Source organism: Hibiscus syriacus, unplaced genomic scaffold (genome assembly GCF_006381635.1).
Source record: "Hibiscus syriacus cultivar Baekdansim isolate YM2019G1 unplaced genomic scaffold, ASM638163v2 tig00112738_pilon, whole genome shotgun sequence".
Taxonomy (NCBI): domain Eukaryota; kingdom Viridiplantae; phylum Streptophyta; class Magnoliopsida; order Malvales; family Malvaceae; genus Hibiscus; species Hibiscus syriacus.
The window spans coordinates 6,619,621-6,639,075 of record NW_024063392.1 but is presented as its reverse complement, the minus strand read 5'-3'; the positions used below and the strand labels follow the sequence as shown (position 1 = coordinate 6,639,075).

Here is a 19,455-nt window from a genome sequence, read left to right as displayed (position 1 = left end):
AGATTTGTTGAGTTCGAAGTATTTTGATGAAATAAATAGGCTTGTAAATGAACCGAACGAACTCAAACGAGAGAGTGTTTATGTTTCGTTTATTTAACTTTAGCCAAACAAATGAATGAACAAAAACAATTAAACGAACGGATTTTTTTGTTCATGTTCTTGTTTGTTCATTAAGGAATGTAGTTTGTTTATGTTCGTTTGTTAAAATGATAAATGAACACAAACGAATGAACATAAATGAACACAAATGAATGAACATAAACATGCATAAATGAACGAATATAAAATTATCGAATTTATATTTGAGAAGAGATTTTTCTTTTCAAATAATTTTAGGGTTTATATTTTCTTTAATTGATTTGAATATTTTTTATTCGAGTTTACAATTAATTAGATTTAAAAATATTAATGGGTTTAAGGTCAAAATTTGTTAGGTCTTAATATTTTAAACATGTTTGGAGATTGAGTTGAAAACAAATGAACAAACATAAACGAATAAATTATCGACGTTCACGAACGCAAATGAAAGAATGAGCCATTTATTTTTGTTCGCTCATTTTATTAAATGAACATTAAATCTTTTTCATTTTCGTTCGTTTAATAAATAAAAGATCATAAAAAAATTTATCGTCGAACGGTTAATTGAATGTTCGATTCGTTTACAAGCCTAGAAATAAACATTAGAGTCACTTTAAAAAGTCAAAAAGGAGTGAACTCAAAATTTTAAGATCCAACAATCATCACCGAGAATGATTGATGGCAACGATGGAGACCAATATGATGTGGTGAAAGACAACCGTTAAAGAGAGACTTTGGTTGAATTCAAATGTTAAATTTATATTTTATCTAATTTTAGAGGTCAAAATAAAATTTTATTTAAAATTCAAAGGTTATATCAATATTCTATCTACAATTTATGAGTTAAATTAAAAATTAATCTCTTTTAACCAATGTCACATCATCAAACTAACTGAAATTAACGATTCAGTGACCAAAATATAACAATTGATAATGTAAATGATCAAAATTTAATAAATCGATAGTATAAATAATCAAAATTTAACTTTTTAAATTTGATGAAGAAAAATGTATAAATATGAAAGAACAGTGATCAATCCAATAATTTATCATAGAAACTATAGCCAAGGAACCGGTTCATGGTTGTCCATAGAAGCCCTGTCAGTGACCTGGAATTGATCCGATCCCAATTCTTACAGTTGATTTTTGTTATGATACTCAAAACTGACCTTCGCGCTCGAAGAAACCCTAGATTTCCCCCCTTTAATCCTTTGAAGGTCTAATTTCCCGATACGAAGCCAACTTTTTCTTCAGAACTTGTCGAGTTTGAATGGATAGCAAAAACCCTAATTAAATTTCTTCGGAGAGTAATAAGAAAAATACAATGGACGCGAAGGACATCCTTGGTCTACCCAAAATTCCTTTGTCAATAACTCCGGAGAAAAAATCACGTTCCCAGAAAGACTCCCAGAGAAAACCCAATGGTATTTCACGCGAGGTAAGAAAAGGAAATTTGAATTGTTTGCTTTTCAAATTTTTTATCTTGCATTGAGTGAAAGAGGGCTACTTCCTTACTTGATTTTGCTTTTGGGTGGAATTTGTAGGTTTATGCCCTCACTGGAGGGGTGGCTCCGCTTATGCCTTCAATTGACGTCTCTCAACTGAAACGACGCCCACCATCCGACGATAAGGTTTTGCCTAGACTTCCATTGCTTGTTAGAGTGCAATTTTTTGTTTGCATTTTCTTTCGAAGAAAATAAGTTGAATTAGAGACATGTATATTTATATATGTGTCTTGATGAATAAAAAGATTAAAATTGAGTTTCATGGAAATAACTTTGTTTGCATCAAACTCTTGGGAAGTGTCTGCAAACAAGAAAAACTAGTGTAAGCAACTGTCAAATGGTGGTTTATGCTATGATTTAAGGCGTGTTTCTTAATGATTTTGAAATTCTCTACAGATCACATGGCAGTGGCTTCCTTTCACGAGCTCTGCCCGAAAAGATAACTTGCAACTTTACCACTGGGTAAGTATCTGTTTCTAGATATAGTTCCCCTTAACTAAGTGGGTATTTTTCAAGGTCTGAGTCTCTCTTATTCCTTTCAGGTGAGAGTCGTAAATTGTGTTCCACCGACAGGGGATTATTCCTTTGCTAAGTATAACAAGGTATGCACAAACCTTTTGTTTATTTATTTGCTCTTTCTATATTTACTGGAAACTAGTTCATGCTATATCTATTTTTCTTTATCGCTGTGTTTTTATGCATTTGTTTGTTCATGCAATTAAACATGTTTGTCTGGTATGGTGCAGTCTGTTGATGTTATCAGATACACAGATGAGGAGTATGAAAAACACTTAACTGATCCTGTACGTATTAACTTGAGGTTGCAGCACTTGTTTATATTTTTTCTGCCAATTGTTATTTCCATTTTTGTCTTTGAAAATTTGAAATTGTCGAAGTAGTTCGTAAAATTGAGGCATATATTTGTTTTTCCAACTTTCCATTAATTCAATTTGCCTGGTTAATTCCCCCCCCCCCCTTGATAATTAGAAATGGACTAAGGAAGAGACAGATCAATTGTTTGATCTGTGCGAACAGTTTGATCTCCTCTTCATCATTATAGCTGATAGGTTCCCAACAACCCGGACTGTTGAGGAACTGAAAGATCGTTATTACAGTGGTACTCTATCTAATTTCTGGACTTTCTATTGGCCATCATTCATATACTTTCTTGATATTCTATTTACAGTTTGGATTTGCATACAGTTTTGTTTTAATCAACCTTTGAGATGTTATATGGTTCTCATGGTGATTATGGCTTTTTCTTTATGTAGTGTCTCGAGCCATACTGGTTGCTAGGGCTCCATCACCTGGCGAAGTTACAGGGCATCCTCTTGTTAAGGTCTGGTATCAATATAAGTGAAACCTTTTAAACTATTTACCTTTTTGTTTTTGTTGCAGTTTCTAGGAAGTACGAACAAAAATAAGCTGTTATTGTATATAATGCTGCTCTGGGAAATTATTTAATTTCAATTGTTATACAGTATCTCTGATATTTTTCTCTGGTATAGGAACCCTACAAGGTTACTCAAGAGATTGAACGCAAGCGTGCTTTATCGATGGTCCTCTCTCAAACAAAGCACCAAGGGCGGAAAGATGCTGAGGTGCACATTTTTTTTCTATGGAACCTTTTTCTTCCATTTATTATGCGATTTTCCCTTCATTTATCTGTGTGTAGGCTTGTTGGTTGAATGTCTAGAGTTCTTCACTGCTCTATGGTTTTATCTGCAGGTTCTTGCTGAAGCAAAAAGAATAGCCGAGTCACGTATGGCTGCATGGGTATGTATAAGCCGAACAAGCTGCTATTGTGGTGGTTGCAATTGCCATTGCTGGACTTTAAATATGATGTCTATTAATGTCACTTGAGTTTTCAATTTAAAGTCAAAAGGCATAAGATTTTCAGCTTGATTTGATAGTCACATATGTTGTATGCGAGAGTTGGAATACAGTTAGGAATCTTATGGGTCTGTGTTTTTTTTGTGTGCTTGCACCTGGATTTATACAGTCTAGAATAATATAGCTTTCTATGTATATACTGTTCAGGCTGCCGAAGAACCTGATATGCCTGCCACTTCAGATATTGGTCCTGAAAGTGCTGTTGGTCCTGGAGAAACTATATCTCCCTCCAATGTTCAAGTTCCTGCTGCAGCTGCTGCACCATCTACCTCAGTAATTGCTGATAATTCCTGTACTCTTGCTTCCTTGCATTTGGTACGTTCAGCATGTGGTCTTCTGTTTTCTCTTCTATCTTTCTCTCTCCATCAAAGAACAAATAAATTCAGAATGGGAAATGGCTCCTCTTATCAGTAAAACATATTTAATTTGATTTGTACTAAATGTTCTCCCTTTTAATAATTCATTTCATTTTGCTTCCAATATTTTTATGGTCTGATTAGTACCTATGGCAATTACTTCTTGGAAGTTTGTATGGAAGAAAGTTTGTGTTTGTTTTCTAAAGTTTGTTATTGGATACCTTTTGGTATTCTAGAGTTCTCTAACTGCTTTGATATAATTTTCAGCTTAGGGTATACTTGAGAACTTATGCACTGGAGCAAATGGTCCAAGCTGCAAGCTCATCTGCTGGACTTCGGACTATCAAGCGAGTTGAGCAAACCTTACAAGATCTTGGGGTTTGTCTCTGATCCCTGAAATTTTAATTATGTGCAGATATGTTCTATCAGTTATGGGTGGATAATGTTGTGCTAAATGTATGATGACCAGACATGAAAACACTTTCTAATGGTTGCTTATTCTACTTGCAACTTCTATACATGAAGATTCCTATGTAGAGAGATAAAGAAAGGGTGTTTCTCACAGGATTTCATATTATGCACCTATTCAATCTTGATTTCGCAAATTGTAAGGTCTCTTTATGTTTTATTGGAGATGGTGTAGAGATTCAGTAAAACAGATACTTCTCTTCAATTCAAGTGTGCTAATCTGTTATTGTTGTCATTGTAAGATGACCCTGCTTTATTACTTTTAATAGTTATTGTCAATTTAGTCTGGAAATATATCCTTTGCTCCTTATTTCTAGCCATTCGATTAGTCATTCAATTCTAAATCTTATAAACATTCTTCATTATTTTAGTTTAATATCATCCTGAGATAAGTTTAAATTATATTAATCTTTTACAGGTTAACTTAAAGCCAAAGGTTCCAACAAAGGCTGTTTGTGCTGAACATCTTGAATTAAGAAAAGAAATTCTAACGCTGCTAAATCTCCAGAAACAGGTATTTTGTTTTCATATCTTAAAATTATTTGTAGAATGGTGGTCTTTTTTTTTTTTTGATAGGAATAGGATGCCTCATTAAAACCTCCCTCTAAGTAGTCCACTGCCCTAAGGCAAGAACCCTCTAGTGGAAGGAGGAAAAGAGTACATTTTATTAATGATAAAACAATTACATAAAATTTAAAAAAACTCCTACAAAAATACATAAGACTTGATACACTCCTGCATGACCTCCCCTCAAAGACATACAAACCAACTAAAAGCAGTACAATCAGCCAATTCCCTCCTTCGCTAGCTTGTCCGCCTCACAATTACAACACCTAGGAATCCACCTGATAATGAACTGATTTAAAGAAACATTAGATGCAATCTCCTTCACAAAATTTGACAGGTAAATAGGGACTGAACTTTGATCTATAATCCATTCCACTGCTGTCTTTGAATCACTTTCAATAATGAGCCTACCCTTCGAAGCCCATACAGATGAAACAAAGATGTCAATGCCTTTCTTGATAGCCTTCATTTCTGCTAGGATGGGAGTATTAGGACCTACATTTACTGAAAATGAAGTCAGTACCACCCGATTCCAGTCCCTTAGAATTCCCCCAATACCAGCCACCATCCCCACACTACTCACCGCCCCGTCCACATTCATCTTAAAGAAGTCCAGTGGAGGAGGAATCTAGCATAACACAATATTGTCTAGAGCCTTAGAGTCTGAAAGGTTGTCAGCCACAGAGGGGTCACCAATTAAGAAATCAACCTGAGTTGAAAATAGGGGATACTTAGCTACAAACCACTTAGCTACTCTGAATCGAACAATGAAAAATAAAGAGATTCTGTCCAACTTTCCTTTGTCGAAGATGATCTCGTTCCTAAACTTCCAAATGGACCCAAAAACTGCCCCTGGAATAAACTTCCATATAGTAGAATATGGCCTCAAATCAGCCCATGAACTGAGCAGTTTAGGAGGGTCTTGCAGAAGAGCAAGCCGAATACCCCAGTACCCTATAATTTTCATCCACAGTTCCCAAGATACTAGACAAGAAATAAATAGATGCTGAACTGATTCAACATCTTGATTACAAAACGGGCAGAGAATGTTCTCCCCTAAATCAACCCCTCTTCTCAACAACTCCACTCTCACAGCTACTTTTTGATGTGACGATTGCCAAAGGAAAGTCTCCACTCGGGAGGAACTAAACCCAGCCAAACAACTTTCTCCCACTGAACTGAGTCATCAAGAGAAACAGAAAGAGCTTTCCTACACGCTTTAACAGAAAATTGCCCATCGTCCGAACCATCCCACAACAAACAGTCCTCCAAAGGCTCCATCAATTTAATATTTTTTAGGCTGTCCAATAACTCAACGAACTGCTCAACTTCCCTATCACAAAGGTTCCTCCTGGTCTTAATATTCCAAACCCATCCAGACAAATCGAAACACCCAAAATCAGCTACCTTACCCAATTTATTTGAAGAAAGGGCATACATTCTAGGAAACATAAGTTTCAAAGGAAAATCCACATTCCACGTATCACTCCAAAAGGAAATAGATTAACCATTACCTATTTGAAGCTTAGCATGAGATCTAAGGCAACCTCCAAAGACATCATCCTTTAAATAGTTATTCACAATTCCCCTCCAAATCCAAGAGTCTTTATGAGAGAGAACTCTATTAATATCCATGGATTGACAGCTCACATTGTGTTTGCTACATAAAAGTTTCTTCCACATCGAATTCTTATCATTGGCAAACTTCCAAATCTACTTGCCCAACAACGCTCGATTTGTAACCTTCAAATCCGCCACTCCCAATCCTCCTCCACTCAACGGCCTACATATATAATCCCAGCGCACCCAGTGCACTCTTCTTGTCCCCCCTACTCCCCCATAAAAAATCCGACATCAATGAATTTAACCTCTGACAAATAGTAGAAGGCATCTTAAACATAGATAGGAAAAAAATAGGTAAGGATGATAATACCGACTTTATTAACACCAATCTACCCGCCATCAATAAAGAAGTAGCTTTCCAACCAGCCAATTTCTTATTAAACTTGGCAATAACCGGATCCCACAACTTCTCCGAATTCGTTCTCGCCCCCTAAAGGAAGGCCTAAGTACTCCGTGGGAAATGAACCAATAGAACAACCAATCTTCGTAGCCCAATCTTCAAGGATGTCACTCTCCACATTAATTTTGTAAAGTTTGCTTTTGGCTAAATTTAAATGGAGCCCCGTCATTAAGCTGAAGATCCTCAAAATTCTTCTAACATTCTTAATCTGCGAAATTGATGCTCGACAAAATATAATTAGGTCATCTGCAAACTGAAGATGGGACAAAGAGAATGAATTTTGATTTTTACCGAAAGAGAAACCTTGAAACAGACCCAAATCCACTGCTTTAGTCAACATCCTATGAAGTAATTCCCCGACCAAATTGAACAGAAGAGGAGAAAGGCTACAACCTTGCCTCAAGCCTTTAGCAATAGAAAACTCCTTAGTAGGAGACCCATTCACTAGAACCGAAATAGAAGCTGTGGAGATACATTGTGAGATCCAAGAACACCACCTCTCTCCAAAACCCATCTCCTTCATTAACCTTTGAAGAATCTGCCATTCTACTGTATCGTATGCTCTACTGAAATCCACCTTAAGAACAACCCCTTTAATTCCTTGCTTCCTCCAATGATCAATTCCTTCATTGGCTAAAAATGCACAGTCCAACAATTGTCTACCCGAAATAAAAGCGAACTGAGACGGGCTAATGATATCCTTGACACAAGAAATAAGTCTTTTTGAGAGAACTTTTGAGAGGATTTTATACAAGATGCCCACAAGACTAATGGGTCTATAATCTTCAATGCTCTTGGGAATACCTTTCTTAGGAATCAAGGTTATAAATGCATGATTAACTCCATGCTCACACATTTTACCTTGATAGAAATCAGAGAAAAACTGCATGATCTGCTCCTTTAGATTTTCACAGTATTTCTTATAGAAACCCATGGTAAAACCATCAGGGCCAGGGGCTTTTGCACTATCCGAAGAAGAGATTACTTGCCACACTTCTTGCTCAGAGAATTCCACCTCCAAAGAAGTACTCTGAATTGCTGATAGTTGCGCAAAATCCAAGTTTAGGCCCTCAACCTCCATTGCTGAATTGGTATTGTAAGCTGTCTTGAAGAAATTGAACAAACTACTTCTAATAATTCCTGAATCCGAGATAAATTCTCCCTTAATTTTCAATGAATGAATAGTGTTAACCCTGTTCCTCGTCAAAGCACTCAAGTGAAATAATCTCGTATTTCTGTCCCCATTCTTAATCCATCTACTCCTGGACTTCTGACACCAGATGCTCTCCTCGGTCCTTAACAACCTCCACAACTCCTTTTTACATTCTACCATCTGATCCCACTCCCCTTGGACAAGGATCCACCTTGCGACTTCCTTTCCCAATTATCTATCTTCCCTTGAAGAACCGAAATGGAGTCTGGCGACTCAAAATTGCTGTTTCCAGGCCAACTTCTGATATGCTTTTTAGCCATCTGTAACATTCTGAAAATTCCCCCATAATTCCTCTTATTCTTCTCAACTGCCACAAGATTTTCCACAAAATCATCAAAGCCTCGCTCCTGTAAAAGATAATTGAAGAATCTAAAAGGTTTTGGGGCCCAATTTATACAAACATCCTCCAGCAAAACCGGTTTATGATCTGACATAGAAATCGAAAGAAGGCTCTGTGAAATCTTAGGAAAACAATTGAGAAAACTGTCACTTATTAAGAACCGATCAAGCCTAACCCATGTTGCATCTTCTCTATTACAACACCATGTGAAAGTCCCTCCTGACATGGGAAGATTAATGAGCTTAGCTCGCTGCACAAATGTTCTAAAAATATTTATTGTATGCCAGTTCTGAGCTTTCCCTAGCTTTTCTTCCGGATCAATATACGCGTTAAAATCACCCCCTATACAAACCGGTAAATTCATCGAAACTACGAAACACAATAGCTCCCCAAAAAATCCTCCTTTTCATCTTCAATAGCAGGGCCGTAGACATTAATAAATACGAACTCCTTTTGATCGTTCAAAAAATTCCCCACCAGCGCCAAAAACCTGCTGTGCACATGCTGATTAGTGACTTTGAACATATTCTCATTCCACATACTAATCAAACCACCCTTAGACCCCTGTGCTGGAGACAACTTCACCCCCTTTAACAGATTCCCTCCTAATCTCCTTAAAATAGACTCCTTACAATGTTCGAGCTTGGATTCTTGAATAAAAACCATTACTGGTTTGACCTTCTTTACAAGCCTAGCGACAAAAGCGGTCTTCTCCCTCCTCCCTAAACCTCTAATGTTCCACGAAAGAATACTTAAATTCTGCATAAAAATGTATCACTCCCAAACACCCAAACCATACCCATCCAACCGCATAACCTAACCATCATATCCATCATCCTTTACAACCTCCGAACCATTCTCAAGGCATAAAATCTTTTCAATAAATGTCTCCTTCCCATCCTTGAAAGAGATGCCTAACATCAGGCATACTTCCCAAGTGGCCATAGCTTCCTCCAACAGCTTAGAAAAAAGAGGAGAGGAGGCAGTGTGAATATTAACCACCTCCAAGGCTTGATTAATTAAAACTCTTTTGTTCTTTCTGCAAACTTTTCTTAACTCTGAGGATGAAAAAGTATCAGTAGCCACACACTCCGAAACTTCTGACGAAGGCTGTTGTATGTTTCTGCGATCTGAACCCTTCTGTTCTTGAATCGTAATAGCCTCTGAACCAATAAAATCTGCTTCTTTACACGAATTCAACCATATTCTTCTGTTCCTCGTTCTTTTATAAACTCTAGCATAATGACTTATTTTCTTTCTTCCATCTTGCGCTGTTCGAAGAGTCATACAAGCAGAAACAGGAAATCCCCTTTTCCACCTTTTAACACTCTTCACACTTACCTCCTTGTTTTCCTCTTGCACCAATTGACTTACAACTTCCATGTCCAGTCTATTTTCTGCCACCACCTGGACACCCTCACCCTCTTGTCCTATTAAATCGCAACTATCCACCTCTATTAATTCATGGAGAGACTGAAACTTGTTATTCTCTCCTACGCCATCCCACCTCAACTTAACAGCCGGCCCAGCAGGAATAATTTTTGTAACTGGTGAAAAAGATTCCCAGTTTGAATCAGATTGGGTTGAGCAGCTCTGATCCACAACATCTCTCAGCCCAAGACCCGCATACTTCTTATTGAAAACTTGCTCCACTTCACATTCCAGATTCTCTGACAACCCATAACTATTGGATTTCGTGTGGGATATCTTTTCAGGAGAATGTTCCCCACCTTACTTATTCCCCCCACTTTCTACATTTTTTTGTCGCCACGTGTCCACCTCTGTCCCCACTACCTCTGCTGACTTTCCCCGAATGTCTACTTCCTTCCCTGAACTACCACCGTCATCTGAAAACTTCTGCAACTCTTCTCCGTTTTTAGCTGGGGATGTATAATAACTTCCTCCCAAAGTAATTTTAACCTTAAAAGATCTTCCATAAGACCCTACAATAATGGATTCTTGTGTGTCATAAGGACTTGCAACCCTCAACAATAGTCTCGCCGATGAGAGGTCCTCTTTATTTCTAGTCTCATCCAGTATACAAACAAGGTCTCCCCACCTTCCTGCTATTTTTTCCAGGAATGGTTCATTCCAACAAAGAAGTGGTAGCCCTACCAACGCTACCAAACCATACGCCATTGGAACACCTTCATCGCTCAACACCGGTGATAACCATTTTTTTTTATAGGAATAGGAGGTCTCATTAAAATCCTCCCTCATAGTTGGCTCTTGTGAAAGAGGCAATTAGCGGAAGGAGGAAAAGAGTACCTCATTATATTAAAACCATGTTTTCATAAGATTACAACTTACTAAATAAACCGTCCGAAATAAAATACAAATCAAAACAACCATAAAGCTCAAACATCAACCAATACCCTCTTTAGCTAGCTTATCAGCCTCCCAATTCCATGTCCTAGGAATCCATCTAACAATAATACCCCTAGCAGAAACTAAGGCCTCAATTTCCCCAACTAAAGTATTGAAAAAAGTAGGGGCAGAAAATGGCAGCAAAATCCAGTCAACTGCTGTTTTACAATCTGTCTCAAGGATTAGTCTTCCCTTCAGAGCCCATTCGGAAGAAATGAATAGATCAATCCCTTGTTTAATAGCTTTTAGCTCAGCTAACATAGGAGGACCAGGTCCCACCGCAAAAGAAAAGGTATATAAAGTAGAACAATCCGAATCTTTCAAGACTCCTCCAATACCTCCCTGCAGCCCATCACCTCTTACCGCACCATCAACATTGAATTTAAAGAAATTCGGAGGAGGCGGAGACCAGTTAAGAACCTTCTCCTTATTGTAGGATTTTATAGGCAAATTGTCTGCAAGCGATGGATCCCCTACTAGTAGGTCAACTTGAATATTAGCATGAGGAAATTTCGCTAAAAACCATTTAGCCAACCTAAACCTGGAAATGAAGAATAGGGATGAATTATCTAATGTCCAGTTTTCAAAAACCACTGCATTCCTAGCTTTCCAAATAGACCATAGAACAACACCTGGAATGAACTTCCAAATATTAGAACACTCCCTTAGATAAGACCAAGAGCAAAGAAAGGAAGGAGGATCTTGGGGCATGACCGAAGAGATGTCCCAAAACCTTAAAAATCTATACCACAACTCCTCTGCAACCGAGCATGAAAAAAACAGATGACGAATTGATTCCTCATATTTGTGGCAAAAAGGGCATAAAACATCTTCTAGATTGACCCCTATTTTCTTCAATTCCACTCTTACTGCCAATTTCTGATGAGTAAACTGCCATAGAAATGTTTCCACTCGAGGAGGAGTTAATCCGGACCACACCCATTTCTTCCATTGAAAATGACCTCCAGTTCTGCTTGAGATAGTCATTCTACAGGATTTTACCGAGAACAAACCATCCCCTTTCCCCGACCACCCCAGAAAATCATCCACTGATTCATTCGGTGTTATGTTGTCAATCAAAAGCATTAAGGAAAGCCACTGATCCAATTCCCAGTCACAAAGATTTCTCCTTTTGTTAGTCGACAGAGCATAGATTCTAGGAAATTGAATCTTAAGAGTAGATCCATTAACCCAAATATCATTCCAAAAATCAATTGACCTACCATTCCCCACTTGGATCTTCGAATTGGATCTCAAACAATCCCCAATCTCGTCCTTTTTCTCATAGTTACTCCGAATTCCTCTCCACACCCATGAATCTTGAAGAGAAACAACCTTGCCTATAGACAGAGAGTCCATACTGACATTATGAATACAACAAATCAGTTTTTTCCATTGAGAATCTTTGTCATTTGCATACTTCCAAACCCATTTCCCTAGCAAAACTCTATTAATCATACTTAAGTCCAATACTCCTAAGCCTCCTTCTTCCAATGGTTGACAAACCGTACTCCAATTCACCCAATTCACCCTCTTCTTGTCAGATTCTTCACCCCAAAGAAATCTTGCCAATACTGAGTTAATTTTCTGATTGACCTTAAACGGAATTTTGAAAATGGAGAGGTAAAAAATAGGTAAGGAGGACAATACCAATTTTATCAACACCAATCTTCTAGCCAACGATAAAGAAGCAGCTTTCCACCCTGCTAATCTGGTGAAAACTTTATGTAAAACTGGTTCCCACAATAACTCTGAATTTTTCTTTGTTCCTATCGGAAGACCTAGATAAGTCATAGGAAAAGATCCCAGTCCACAACCTGCTTCCAGTGCTAAATCTTTTAATCTGTCCTCTGCCACATTAACACCAAACAATTTACTCTTGGATAGATTAAGATGAAGCCCTGAAATTAAACTGAATACCCTCAATACTCTCTTTAAATTCAGAATTTGAGTTGAAGAATCTCTGCAAAATAAGATTAGGTCGTCTGCAAACTGCAGATGAGTCAACTTAAAAAGATTCTCTTCAATACCAATATTGTATCCTTCAAAAAGACCAAGGGTAGCAACCTTACTCAACATTAAGTTCAATAGCTCACCAACAATATTAAACAGAAGAGGAGATAGACTACAACCTTGTCTCAGCCCTTTGCCCATCTGAAATTCTTGAGTAGGGGAACCATTAATTAGGACTGAAATTGAAGCAGAAGAAATACAATAATCCATCCAAGAAATCCATTTGTCTCCAAAACCCATTATCTTCAATAACCTCAAAATAATTGGCCATTCCACTGAGTCAAAGGCTCTGCGAAAATCTACTTTAAAAACAACTCCTTTCCTACCTTTTTTCCTCCAGTAGTCTATAGATTCATTTGCCATAAAAGCGCAATCAATGAGCTGCCTACCCGGAATAAAGGCGAACTGTAATGGGCTGATCAAAACTTTAATAACAGAAACCAATCTCCTCGATAAGATTCTAGAGATAATTTTGTACAAACTTCCAACAAGACTAATTGGTCTGTAATCTTCAATAACTTCAGGGTTGAGTTTTTTAGGAATCAAAGTAATGAAAGCATGGTTGACCCCATGCTCCCAACTCATTCCTCTGTGAAAGTCATCCACAAACTTCATTAAATGATCCTTCAAAACAGGCCAGAATTTTTTAAAGAAACCCATCGTGAAGCCGTCTGGACCCGGGGCTTTGGAGCTGTCCGAGTGAAACACTGCTTCCCTAACTTCATGTTCTGAAAACCGTACCTCAAGTCCATTTTTCTGCTCCTCTGATAATGTCATGAAATTGAGATTAATGTCCTCTACCTCCAGCGTATTTTTAGAGCTGTAGTTCTCCTTAAAATACTCAAAGGCAAATTTTTTCAGCTTCTCCGGATCAGAAATTTCTTCATCAGCCACTCTCAGGGCCAAAATTGAATTCATTCTATTTCTATTTAAAGCTGTTAAATAGAAAAACTTTGTATTCCTATCCCCATCCTTGATCCACTTCAATCTTGATCTTTGTAACCAAATACTCTCTTCCCTCCTATGCAGCTTCCATAATTCATTCCTGGACAGAATCAACAAATCCCTTTCTTGAATGGAAATCCCTCCTTCTTGCAATTTGAATTCCATATCATTAATCAAGTTTTCTAGTTGAGAAATTTTTTCAGAAATCCCCTTTTGAGTCGAAAAAGGCCTATCCCTGATCTTCTGCTTTGTTCCTCGAAGTAGAGAAAATAGACCCCTTCGACCATTCGCCTTCACCGTAGACAATGAATTTTCAATCAACTCAACAAACCCGTCTTCCTCTAACAAATAGTTGTATAATCGAAAAGGTTTTGGTCCCCAATTGTTGCATTCTTCTACTAACACCACAGGATTATGATCCGAAAGGGATTTTGGGAACATTTTTTGGATCATATTAGGAAATTGATTTAGGAAAGAACCACTGATAATAAACCGATCAAGCCTTACCCAAGTAGGAGACTCTCTGTTGTTGCACCAAGTATATCTTCCTCCAACTAATGGTAAATCCATAAGATTAAAATGTTGAACAAAGGATCTAAACAAATCCATGGAATGCCAGTTTTGAGCTACACCGCATTTCTCCCTTGTATCCAAATAAGCATTAAAATCCCCTCCTATGCAGACTGGCAGGTTTAAACACTGCACAAAACACATCAGCTCCCTAAAGAATTCCTCTTTATCCGCTTCTACTGCTGGACCATATACATTTATTAAAACACAATCAAAATTATACAGCTTGAACTTTCCTGATAATGCTATGAATCTGCTATGTTTATGTTCGGCATTGACCACAAAAACACTCTCATTCCACAAACTTATCAGACCTCCTGCAGAACCCTCAACTGGAAGAAAGACATGACCTTTCAATAGATTACCTCCTAACCTCCTCCATAAATTGCTTTTACAAACATTCAGTTTTGACTCCTGTAAGAATAGGATAGACGGCTTCTCTCTAGTAACGAGTCTGGCCACTGCTCTTATTTTTTCTCTTCTCCCAAGACCTCTAATATTCCATGTGATTAATTTTAACTTAGACATAAAATTGACAATCATAAACTTCACATCAAACCAAAGAAACCATCAGGGTCATTGAGAACCCTTCAATTCCATCCTAAAAATCTCCTCCTCTAGTAATTGCTGCCCCCCTTTAAAGGTGATCCCCAACATTTCACAGACCTCCCTAGTAGCAGCAGCTTCAATCCTAGCTTTAACAGAAGATTGGGAAGACTGAGATGCCTCCCTGACTTGCTCCACTGACTCCCTGACCTTACTTCTAAGAACCTTTCTATAAACTCTATCATAGAAGCTGATAGACACTTTAGTATCCGAGCCTGATCGACGAGGGGCTATTCTCAACTTTCGCTTATTAGTAAGGCTTTTAGACCGAGGAATACACTGATCCTGCTGATTAATAGGAACTAGATGACTTTCCTTTGCTTTAAACTGGTCATCTTTCTTGTGGCATGGAGTACTTCCCTCTTGAATCTCATTATTTCTATTCTTTGTACTCGAACTTGAGAAGATTTCCTCATTAGAGTTACATAAATTATCATTCATAACCTTCTCCATCTGCTTACCACCTTCCGATTTATCAACTGTACATTTAAACCCCTCTACATCATTATCAATCTGCAAACTAATAATGTGGTCCCCCTCCAGGCTTTTTGAACCAATGTAGTTATGCTTTCTTATAACATCTCCCTGTTCACTTGGATTCACTTCCTTTCCCCCCTGAAAATTGACTTTCGCCCCCCTATCCTCCCCCTCATCAGCAGCACTCAAGTGAATTGCAGGACTAGCATTGGGCAGTAAGACAAACTTGTCCCCAACCCATTTAAGATTAAATGCTGGCCCACTGGGAATCCATTTTTTATTTCGAAATAATGCAGCCTCATTTTCCTCAGATTGCACTGAGTCTACCGGATCAATTGTATCTCTCAATCCCAAGCCCAAGTGTTTGTCATTCTGACTTGTCTTAATTCCCAAGAAACCTGATAGCCCACAATCAGAATTATCTACTGTTGACTTACTCGATTGGACATGTCCCCCACTGACTCCATTCACTCCACTGTTCTGCCCACAATTTAGCCAAGAAATGAATTTAAGCCTAGCATCCTCTACAGACTCATCCCTGTCTTCAGCCAGAGTAGGATGTCTGCCAGATCCCACCTCTGACACGACATAACCACTGTTCCTCTTTTTTGAAAATTTCTCCATCTTCTTCCTTCCCGCTTCTTCCTCTGGTTTAATCAAAACAGATCCCAGAGTGATCGTAACTTTGAACGATCTACCATACGAACCAATCGTCACTTTATCAGGAATATCATAAGGACTTTCCACCCTGAGCAGGACTTTCCACTTCCTTATAAGCTTTCTTAAGAATGCCTCATTCCAACACAGTAAAGGCAATCCAAATAACTCAATCTGGCAAAGTGCCGACGGAACTCCATCCTCGTTCAAAACTGGGGCTAACCAATCAAAGCATAAGAACAACTTTTCCTTTTTATTCATCCATACCTGTGAGGCCTCCTCCACCGAGTTGAAAGTAATTATGCATGCATTCCATGCATAACCCCATCTAACAACTTGAACTTCCATGCCTTCTAACTCCAGAGCGTCCTTCACTGAGTTATGTTCAAAAGAAGACTTCATTATCCCTGATAGTGAACGTTTAACCCATTCCGAATTATCTGATGGAATATGCATGTCCCAAACGTTTCTCACAGTTAGAACACTCTGATTGTTACCCGGCAAGTTTGCCCCTGATATTGTTTTCCTTCTCAAATCATAATCAGAGTTCACCACATCCTTATACGATCTGTTATCTCTCAAGCTTCTCAACGACACAGCTCTCCTCCCCGATCCTGGTGCATATTTAATCTCAGACCTGATCTCCAACGTTCTCTTCCCCTCCACAGCTTCCCTTCTCTTAACCTTTTGATACTTAGCGATCCCTACTGAGACTCTTCTTCCATCAAGCCACTTCCCATTCACGAATCGGATTGCCTTGTTTCTACTTTCCTCGCGAGCATATTGGACGAAAGCAAAAGTAGAAGATTTGTAATTTGGTTTTTCTAAAAAACGAGGGATGAAAATCCTCAAGATCTGACCATAAGGACTAAAATAATTCCTTAACACCCCTTTGGAAACACTTTTGTTAAGATTATCAATGAACACTGTCCATTCCTCATCAGCATCAATGGAAATTTTTGACTTTTCTCTCACTCTCTCTCTACCTAACGCGCTCATATTATTTCTCAAACCAAGTGGCTCAAGGTTAATGAACGCACACCGGTGATAACCATTGAAACCAGGAAAACATTTTGTCTCGATAATTCGACCACGCCTTAACAAAGTCTTCATTTGACTTGAACATAACAATGACAGCATTCCCTACGAATCCCCAACTTACTATCTTTACCTGAAATCCCTCCTTTGCCAATGCCTTCTTCACCATGTCCGGCTGCAGGGGATATTTGACAACCCCTGTTAATGAATACTTCACCCAGCCATAGTCATCAGTAGGATGAATACTTCACCCAGCCATAGTCATCAGTAGGAATGTGCATATCCCATACATTCCTACCTCCATTTGCTTTCACAAACTGACCTCCTTCACTCTCCACTAGCTCATGCTACAAGTTCTTCGAACTATCCCCCTTCAGCACCTCCTCGTACGATCTGCCATTCCTCAGACTACTCGCTTTTTCGTTTGCATCTGCTGCCTACCTCTGTCCCCTATGACTGACTTGTTACCTTCCGACTGACGCTTATACTCCACTGTACCTCTTCTCCTATTCTTCTTGTACTTTGCCACCCCCACTGACACTCGCTTCCCATCAATCAGCGTTCCATTCACGTTCTGAACTGCTCTACTGCAGCTCTCCTCTAACGCAAATTGCACAAAGGCAAATGTGGATGATTTGTAGTTCGGTTTAAATATAAAATTTGGAATATAGACCCTGACTACTCTACCATACTGGATGAAAATCTCTCTTAGCTCACTTCTAGAAACTCTCTTACCAAGGTTGTCAACAAAGACAGTCCATTCCTCACCGGAGGAGGGACTACCATACACACTCGCTCTGTTTCTCTCTCTACCTTTCTCGCTCATGATTTTAATCACTTAATGTTTGTGAACGTAGAATGGTGGTCTTTGTTTTTATAATATATAATCCTTTAATGCAGTTGGGATTGTACCATGTTGAGATCTATAGTTCAACAATTCCTGCAAAATTATTGTATAACCTCGTCAAAATAGTTCACATCTCCAATTCCACGTACTGAATTTATTATTTAAGAAAAAATAATGAATGTAGTCATGTTATTTCTCATTTTCACGAGTCCTGAATATTATATTTTCCTTTCCAATAGGCAATTCTAAAAAATTATATCATTCATTGTACTTTAACTAATTAAGCTAAGGTGTTAAAACTGTGGGATTTTAGATTTGGAATTATGATATCAGTTGTATACTGAAGTTAAGCTGAGGCTTTAAAAGTGCACAAATCATGATTGATTAGAGTAGTGTACAGGATTGTAAGTGCTGTGCCGCTTCCATAATTTCATGAGTTGTGTCTTTATAACAGTTGCAATACAAGGAGGCAGAGGGTTCATCTTTCCGTGATGGTTCCTATGTTGATATGCCAGGTTCTGCAAAGGTTGAAAATCTGTTTCTCTGATCCCTTTTAATCTCACATAGAATTATATATGTGTGATCATGTCAATGGTTCAAATATTGAAAATTTGGGGGTCTGTCATGAGCAGCGATCACAACATGCTGCAGATCAGGATCGTACATTTGTCTCCGACACCATTAGTTTTGGAGGTAGTATATATCTAATCTAAATTTATTTTTATCTGAGATAGGCGAGTTTAGTGGTTTTGATTACTTTCATATTTGATAGTAATTCCAGGTGATAGAGGAGTAAAAAGAGAGCAAAAGCGAAAGGTATGTCCTAATTATATTTTTAAGTGTAGTATTTTCTTGCCTTTGTGGGTTCCCTAAGTGTGGAACATATGTGGTGTTATGATGTGGTAGGGACCTGGGAGAGCATCTGAGACTCCATCTTCACCAGCAGGAGCTCATAAAAGGCCAAGAAAGATGAAGGATTCTGATCTATAACATAGGGTGAGCAGCCAAATTGTTTGTCGGTGCCTCGTACAGGCAAATGATGATGATATTGCTTTGTCGGATCGGCGAAATTCTCACCTGCCTGGTTATGATTCCTGGCAAAGTTCTCAGGGTCATTGGCAGCCCCCTTTGTTAAATCTAACCAAGGTCGTTAGAAGCAGTTGCAGAAGCTCCATCTTCCCCCCCCCCCTTTGACCAGGCTTCGTAAGTAGGAACAAAGTCCGTATATTTGTGAACGATATGTATAAAGCCTCCGAATCCAACAAACTCATTTGCTTAGTCACTGTCAGTGTTACCGCTCGTGGATAGTCCATAATTTCGAGGAAAAAAACATTTGCTTAACTACTTGATTCTGTAAACGTTTAGACTAATATCTAGGAGGCAGGAGCTGCCCTCATTGTTTTCCTAGGGGTCATCTTTTTCTCCAAGAAGTTTATCATGTTAAGAATATGTAGTTGGCTTAGGGTTTGGTTTTAACCGTTTTAATCATATA

General features: G+C 38.4%; 1 protein-coding gene across 1 annotated transcript; it reads left to right on the top strand.

Moving 5' to 3' along the window:
- Positions 1 to 1,154: 1,154 nt before the first annotated feature.
- LOC120182853 (SWR1-complex protein 4-like) lies at positions 1,155 to 19,366 on the top strand. The gene is made up of 17 exons (XM_039187704.1): positions 1,155 to 1,516; positions 1,623 to 1,709; positions 1,980 to 2,045; positions 2,126 to 2,185; positions 2,330 to 2,386; positions 2,571 to 2,700; positions 2,855 to 2,922; positions 3,092 to 3,184; positions 3,312 to 3,359; positions 3,624 to 3,791; positions 4,100 to 4,210; positions 4,719 to 4,814; positions 18,418 to 18,489; positions 18,596 to 18,656; positions 18,745 to 18,779; positions 18,870 to 18,954; positions 19,031 to 19,366. Exons 1-16 carry the CDS (start codon positions 1,403 to 1,405, stop codon positions 18,951 to 18,953), a joined length of 1,350 nt encoding a protein of 449 aa, XP_039043635.1. The 5' UTR covers positions 1,155 to 1,402; the 3' UTR covers position 18,954; positions 19,031 to 19,366.
- The last annotated feature ends 89 nt before the right edge of the window (positions 19,367 to 19,455 follow it).